Source organism: Brassica oleracea, chromosome C8 (genome assembly GCF_000695525.1).
Source record: "Brassica oleracea var. oleracea cultivar TO1000 chromosome C8, BOL, whole genome shotgun sequence".
NCBI classification, from domain to species: Eukaryota; Viridiplantae; Streptophyta; class Magnoliopsida; order Brassicales; family Brassicaceae; genus Brassica; species Brassica oleracea.
Genome location: NC_027755.1, coordinates 26,977,843 through 26,986,312, shown reverse-complemented (window position 1 = coordinate 26,986,312; position 8,470 = coordinate 26,977,843). Strand labels below are relative to the sequence as shown.

At 35.5% G+C, this 8,470-nt stretch overlaps 1 protein-coding gene across 1 annotated transcript; it reads left to right on the top strand.

Annotated features, from left to right (window-relative positions):
- The first annotated feature begins 3,543 nt into the window (after positions 1-3,543).
- LOC106312707 (BTB/POZ domain-containing protein At3g50780) lies at positions 3,544-5,781 on the top strand. Its single transcript, XM_013750323.1, has one exon. It carries the CDS (start codon positions 3,950-3,952, stop codon positions 5,519-5,521), a length of 1,572 nt encoding a protein of 523 aa, XP_013605777.1. The 5' UTR covers positions 3,544-3,949; the 3' UTR covers positions 5,522-5,781.
- Positions 5,782-8,470: the final 2,689 nt, after the last annotated feature.

Here is an 8,470-nt window from a genome sequence, read left to right as displayed (position 1 = left end):
GTTATGAAAGGAAGACTTCGCCAGAAGACTTCCAAGAAGTCCAGACGACTTCCTGGAAGTGGAAGCCGTCTGGAAGACTTCCTGGAAGTTGTCTAGCGCATTGTATTTTAGATGACTAACAGGTAAGTGTCCCAGAAGTCTTCCAGATCTGAAAAACCTTCATATCCAAATCCAGATCTAAAAAACATGCATATCCAAAAACGTTCAAATGGCTTAAAAACAAAGAAAATGAGTAGAAGATTAGATAAATCTACCTTTAAATGAGTGGAAGATGAGAATCATGTGATGAAAAACCAGCAAAAATAAGATAAATTAGTGAGAAAGACATGAGACAAAAACAATAAATTGATATAAAGCTTAGTGTTTATAAGTTCAAAGAGATTATAGAGAGGTTGGAGAGTTTTAGAATGATGAACATTACATTTTTGTTGCAGCCATTTGAGAGCAGAAGAGATAATGTGTAAATTTTTCTTTATATAGGGGGACAAAAAATCCAATTAGGTTAAAATATTTTTGATTCAGACGACATCCTAGACGTCGCCCAGAAGACTTTAATATTTTTAGCGGAAAATTAAAATAATTTTAGCGGAAAACTAAAATAGAAGACTTCCCAGACGACTTACTAGTAAGTCGTCTAGTTTAAATTATTTAAGCGGGAAAATAATTTTTTTTTAAACTTTAGGCGGGAATATTTGGACGACTTACATGTAAGTCATCCAGCTAAAATTATTCACCAGACGACTTCCTAAACATAACCCCTAAACATAACTCCTAAACTTAATTAACTAACTAAACACTTCATAAAATCAAATTAAACTTCAAAAGTGTTTACTATACACAAAAATAAACACTTACAGGTAAAAATTTAATTTTTCAAAAAAACATTCGAGCTTTCCAAAATCTAACCCTAAGAATACATACAATACTACAACATATGTTGCCAAACCCTAGACCAAAGAATACCATGATTCACTACATACACTCAACTATGTTGAAAACAATTCAGTTTGTTATATTTTAATTTATATCATTTAAAACTGTTTACAATTACATGATTTTATTTTTTCGCTTATCAAAATATTTTTTAAAAACTTTATAAATTATTTTTAAGATCAGCTACACCAAAAGACTTACTTGGAAGTCGTCTAGAAGACTTCTATCATCTCAGACGACATACTGGGGCTATATTCGTAAAAATGTCTTCTGTTTTTTTGTTTGGTCACAAGGGGCTGGCTGTAATTTCACAAGGCTTTTAGGTTAGTTTTGCATTTGATTCAAGTTTGGGTATATGTTTGTATTTAAAATCAAGTTGTGAGTCATATTTGGCAAATTCCCGTATACTAAAATACTACTTATAATAGAAAAATCAAAAAAATAGATTACCCTATTATTTTGTATCTGTGATATTTCGAACTGAATCACCCAAAAAAATTATTCGAAATATTTAAATTTATCTGAATTATCCAATACAGTATCCAACCAAATCCTAAATGTGATTTTTACTCGAATTATTAAAAATTATCCAAAAATGGGAACCAAAAACCCAATTGAACTGAAATTTTATCAGGTTCCTAATGTTGTTATCCAAACCAAACCAAAAACCAAAATAACTAAATCGAAACTACACCTAAGTTCAAAATAACCAAATGGTTCTTATATTTTTTGAACCGCCAAACCAAAAACCAAAACAACCAAATCGAAACTAAACCTAAGTTCAAAATAAACAAACGGTTCTTATATTTTTTGAACCGAATAAATAAAATTACAACCGAATTGGCACAAAACGAAAAAATTAAGGGAAAAAAAATGGAACTGAACCCAAAAAAAATCCATAGCTAAACATATTAGTGAACTGACCGGTTAGTAAAATGTTCGATAAAAAATAGTCGCGCGCCTCAAAATCTAGTTCTCTTTTTATAATGGGTGAGAACAAGAATATTCTTATTTCGTGATTTACTAATTTTAGCTGTAAGCCTCTAGCCATGAATACAAATCAATTATACGATGCAAAGTGCAAACGTCCTTTTTACCTACCAAAAAAAAAGTGCAAACGTCCTATTTGAAAATGGTTTTGTGACAAACCCTTTCATCGAAAAAGGAGGGTTTTCTTGACATATATCCTTGTTCTAAAAAGCAGACGAGTTGCCGAGTAATCATCCGCAAAATCGTGAATCGGGTAGTCACCATGGCGAGTTTGACCAATTCGGATGCATTCTACTGTAGCCCGTATTTTAACCGCCGAGAATGTGGTATAAGGTTAAGCGGCCGCGTAATGTTGTTTTTGGAACCTAAAATATTTCTGAAAAATTGTTAGTATTTGTAGATCTCAATTAACTGTAGTATACAAATCAAAAAAAGCAAGTGAAAACAAAATAAAGAATAAACTAGGAACCATGGATGCGAAGGTTTTGTTGTAGAAGGAAAGAAGATGACGACATCTGCATCTTTTTCGTATTTTACAAAACAAAATAAATAAAAATTATAAAATATTACCATTTTTTAGTCAAATCATGTTTTGGCAGGTCCAAATGGAGTAACGCAGCCTATTAACCTAAACTATAATAATATTTGGAATCCACAAAAGTAATGTATATGTATTATTGAAAATTAAAACCTATTAAAAATCTCCGAGTACTCCTCGATTTATTTCTTATTTTTCGATAATTCGCTAGGCCTTGATCAGCCGTACGCATTGCGCCTAGCGAGTTTCCGAACAAGTACATATATTAATTGCTAATCTTATCGGATATACAACATCTGTCATCAGCAATATTAAAAACTTCAGCAGTATAAGTGATGTATATATGATAAAAAGTAAATTCTACAGTGTTAAATTATTGGTTGGTGGACATTATACATCGCACTCTATGGCATAGTATGCGAATAAACTATTGCATAGTTTTTTTTTTGTCAAAAAATAATGAGATCTAATTCTAAAATTTAAATGATAGCGAACTCCCAGTAGTGTTCTTGTTCAACTATAAAGGCAAGCCTATACTCTATGGCATAGTATGCGAATAAACTATGCAAAATAAACTAACTACTCAACTAACCCCCTAAATTTATGGAGCTCACAATCCAAATATGGAATATTTTATATTCTTCGATTGAAAAGAAAACAAGGTTTAACGCTATAATAGCCTTTGACAAGAAAAAAAAGAAAACAGCTATATAACCTATAAGGTTCCAGTAATTAATGAACCTTGTTAACCATAAACCAATTTAATAGTACATGGATAGTCTTCAAGAAAGTGATGGTTTGTTTTGTAAGCATCATCGAGAATCAAGATTTACAAATAAAGAGGACTGGATGTGTCTCACATGAACATGAGCAAAACACACAACAACTTTTACTTTAAATTTTGATTATTATTATCCTCCTCTTTTAATCAAAAATTTAAACAGCAATAACGATGTAGAGAGAGTGAAAGAGAAGATGGCGTGGCTGTGTGGTCACAATAGAGAATTGTTTTTAGAGAGAGAAATAGAGAGAGAATATTTTTGGTTGGCAGGCCCACAAACACATGTAATCAACAAAATCATGCGATAAGAGAGAGAGAGAGAGAGAGAGAGGGAGTGAGGAGACAAAAGTAAAGTGAAGATAAAGGAATCGAGTTGGAGAGACAACCCATTTGATGCATCTCTTTCTCGTCCTTTCTTGGCTTTACTCTCTTCTTTTCGAAGTTCCATTGTTTACAGATTAAAGCTTCCATCTTTTCATTCTTCAAACACCATTATTACCTTCAAATCATTCAATCTCTCTACACAGCTGCTTGCTCATCCCTTTTTAGAGAAATTTCACAGATTTCTAATCTCTAGGGTTTAGTTCTTACTTAACCCCAATCTCTACAATTGACTCTGTAACTTAGATTGTATCCTTCTGGGTCCCTTTATTGTTGTGTTTCTTCCTGTTAATGCTGTGAAAGCTTAAACCTTTCCTCTCTCAACAATGGCTGAGATCAAGAAGATAACAAAAGCAGAGCAGCAAGGACAAACCAAGATCAGGACTGTACCAGTAGCTGTAACTCCTGAAGGCTTCTGGTGTTGCCCTTCACCCGTAGCTTTCCAAAAGACTCTCAAATCTCACAACTCTCTCCACAAACCCAAACACTCTCCTCCAACGACGGACAAGAAGCCCGCCGAGAAGGAGAAGGAGAAGAGACCCTCCTCCACGACTATTAGATCCGTCATCGCTTCAGACGAGCAGCAACAACAAAGCAACCCAGAAGAGACCACACATCACAGCATCGCCGTCCCGGTGACGGTCCAAGAGCGTCCAGAGAGGCAAAAGGTCGAGACTTTACCGACGAAAGTGGCCATCGAGTTCGGTGAGCCAGGGAGCAGCGACGCTAAAGTGATCCTGGTGGGGAAGCAAGGCTTCTGCGTGAAGCTGAGCGTTCACAAGAAGGTCCTTGTTGATCACAGCAGCTTCTTCGCTAAGAAACTCTCCGAGAAAGACTCTGTTTTCGCCTGTCTTGAGATCGAGAGCTGCGAAGACGCTGAGATCTACGTCGAGACCGTTGGGCTCATGTACTGCAAAGACATGAAGCAAAGGCTTATGAAACAGAGCGTGACCAGAGTCCTCCGTGTCCTTAACGTTGCGGAGCTTCTTGGTTTCGGTTCTTGTGTTCAGTCTTGTTTGGATTATTTAGAAGCTGTGCCTTGGGTTGGTGAAGAGGAAGAGGAGAAAGTGATCTCGTCGATACTTAGGTTGAAGACAGAAGCTGTTGGTGTTGTGACTACTCCTGTCTTAAAAAGAGTTGCTTCCTCTTCTGTGGATCCGCCTAAAGAGACGCTCTCACGCATCATCGAGCTTGTTTTGAGAAGCAAAGAGGAGAAGAGCCGGCGTGAGATGAAGTCTATCGTCCTGAAGCTTCTCAGGGAACAGAACGGGAACAATGTAGCTGAGAATTTCAACGAGACAATCTACTCCTCTTGCCGAAGCTGCTTAGACACGGTCTTGTCTCTGTTCAGACAAGCTGAGGAGACTGATGCTAAACAGATAGGTGTGGAAGCTGATAACCTCACGTGGCTGCTTGATGTGTTAGCGGAAAGACAAGCTGCAGAGGAGTTTTCAGTCACGTGGGCAAACCAAAAGGAGCTAGCTTTGTTACACGAGAAGGTTCCTTTGGTGTCTCGTTACCACATAAGCCGTGTGACGTCTAGGCTCTTCGTAGGGATAGGGAGAGGAGAGCTGTTGCCTTCGAAAGACACTAGGCTTTTGCTGTTGACAACGTGGCTGCAGCCTTTGTTCAAGGACTATAACTGGCTGCAGCACGGTTGCAGATCGTTCGATGGGAAGCTTGTGGAGGAAGGGATAGGGAGGACGATACTGACCTTGCCGTTGGAAGATCAGCAGAGGATTTTGATGTCTTGGCTTGGGAGTTTCTTGAATGGTGGAGATGGTTGTCCGAATCTGCAGAGAGCTTTTGAGGTTTGGTGGAGACGTTCGTTTGTTAGACCTTACTCAGATCGTCAGGGTAATGGTGTGTCTCAGACGGATTCGACTTCAAAAGAGTGATGGTTTTGTAAAAGATGACTAAGCTTTTTAGATTGTACAGTGAATAACGTTGGCGGTGGAAACTGGAAAGTGTTGGTTTGCTGATCTTTGATTTCCGGTTTGGTTGATTTCTGGTTTTGGTTTGGTTTATATCGTACCATGCAGAGGTAATGGCTAGGGGCTTTAGTGATTGAGTTTTTTTCTCCTCTTGATGTTTTTGTATTTTTCCATTTTTCATGAAAGTATAATGTTACTGGATGTATATTTCTGATTACAAAAAACCTATATATTTTTGATTCGATTTCTATACCAATTTTAATGTTTAGTTTGTACCACGTATTGGGCCTCTAACTATGGGCTTCAAGTTGCGAAGGCTTGAGATCCCTGAACATTAAGGAGGCCTAAGATATTAGTATGAAGATCACAAGAAGATGGATTAGACGAGCAAAATTAGCTTGATGCATCTCCTCATAGAATCTAGAGTTTGAGAGGAATGAGTTGTATTTTTATAAATAATTTTTTTGATTTACGATTTTGGTTGTAAGTTTAATAATATTTTATTATTCAATTATAATTTTTCTAAAAACAAGACACAAATGTTTTAGGTATTTTGTATGTAGAGTCAAGAAATTAAATTGTGCTTTAAAAAATCTTTGTACACCATAACTGAAAGAGATTTGTGTTTTAAAAGCAAAATTGGCTTTGTAATACTTTATAACTTAAAATTACTCTATCAAATCACAAAACAAATAACAAAAGCACCGAAGTATGGACATTAAGTTCATATCTCTTCGGATGGAAAGTGTAACACCAAAAAAAAAACCATGTTAGTTACAAAATTGTTCATTGTTTTACATGCAAAGACCATGTTATTTTCACATGCTTCAATAAATAGATGATTTTGGTTACATCGGAACATAATATGCTTCAATAAGTTCTGCTAACATCAACAATTAATTTGTTTATAATGGGTACAAATTAGCCTTGTTAATTTTTTTTGGTATTCTAAACATAAGATACAAAGTAAAAGACTACAGTGTAAACTTTAAAAATTAATCAAAAGAAAATGTTCTGAACATTGCTCATGAATTTTGGGTTTGTTCATGAGTTGAATGTCCCTCTTATTGTTTGATTAACTGATGTGATGCAACTTCAACTTGGATATCTTCATTTGATTTCAAATATAAGGGATTCATGGATATTAAGATTGTCTGGTTTCATTCGTTTTGTTTCGCCTTAAAAATGACAAAAATTGTGGACTACACCACCTCTTCACATTCCATCTATTATTTGTTGTTGTAGTTATTAGGTTGATCTACTCTTTTTAAAAACTAGTATCCATGTCAAATTCAGATGTACATACCAATTAAAATACATAAACTGGTCTAAAGCCACCTAAAGACTGAAACGTTAGTTTTTTCCGACACAATTACTTAGTTTGGATTTGATGTTCATGAAGCAGGTTCATCGTGGTTTTCATCACTTCCAAAGCTGGTTTGGCAATGGCCAAAAGCCTAATTCAAGCTGCTGCTAAGAAAGAGGAAACTTTCATTATTGGTGACAAGATGGTAACCAAGGCTATCGAGAACACTGCTCCCATCATTTTGCTGGTTGCTGCTTGCTGCAAATGATGGTATGATTCGATTCCTTATCATCTCCTCCCATGTTTCTTTATCTTTTGTATATAGTTCACTGTGTTTACCTTTTTAGGTTCTTGTGGAGCTCATGTTGCTTAAGCAACTGAGCACAATGTCTCATGCCTTCAGTATCCTCTTATCACTCATGTACTCATCAATCATGTCTTACCTTTCAAATCAGACTCCTAAACCAGTCTGACATTTGTCATGCTTCTCACTTGATTCAACATCAAACACCTTTCTTTTTCTTCTTCCTGAGAACCCACCCAAAATCTGATACCTCAATCACACCAACATCCACTTCATTTTCTCTTCAAAACAAACAAATCACTACACACCTTCTCCACAATATTACCCTTTAACCCTACGACTCCTCTACCACCAACGATCATCACTTCTTTCCCAACAAAAAACACGTCTCCACCATTATCGTGTTTCAAACTTTCTTTCACTTTGACCTTGGTATCAACAAGTATTGGCCGAATGAAACCGTTCCAGCTAGACTTCGCAAAACCATACGCAAAACCCCCTTGTGAAATCTTGCAAGCAGCTCCAAAACCAACATGTTTAAACGTGTTTTTTGAATCTTCGTTACCTTCTCCAAGTATCTTCTTCTTCTTATTGACATATGTCTATTTGCGCCATCTTAAAACACTGAACCAATCTCTTTAGGTCTCTCAACCAGTCATGGTCCATTTTTCTTCTCCTCAACATGGTTCTCAACTCAGCACGCAATGTCAGCTACCACTCTATTTCTCGAGGCAGCTTAAACGGGAGCAGCTTCTTCAGGTGGTTTATTGCTTCACGAGTTAGGCATAGGTTGATCAAAATATCACAAATATATAATATTAACTCTGAAAAATTAAAAAAATCCACTTAAGTGTAAAAATTAAAAATAATTTATATAAGAATTTCTTTATAAATAGCTTCAAAGTTTTAAATATATTTAATTTTGTATAATTATAAATATTTTATTATTTATATTTTAGTAAGATATATGTTTATTAAAGATATGATAAGTAAAAAAGGTTTATGTATTTATATAAACTAGAAACAATCATCACCAAAGTTTTAAATGGATAAGACGAAGAACTATAGTAGTGTATATAATTTCCAGTTTGTAATAATATTTCAAAAAGTTACTTTAATCTAGTTGTTAATGTACCTCTTTAAATGGGGGTTTTTAGGCATGGGTTCGAGTTCTGAAATTGACATATTATTTTAAAAAAACATTAGATCTAGACGACGTCATTTTATCTTGCTAACGGTTGCCTAACTTACTTTTGTTTTTTTTTGTCAGCAAACAAAGCAGACTCATGTAGACTCTGCGAAC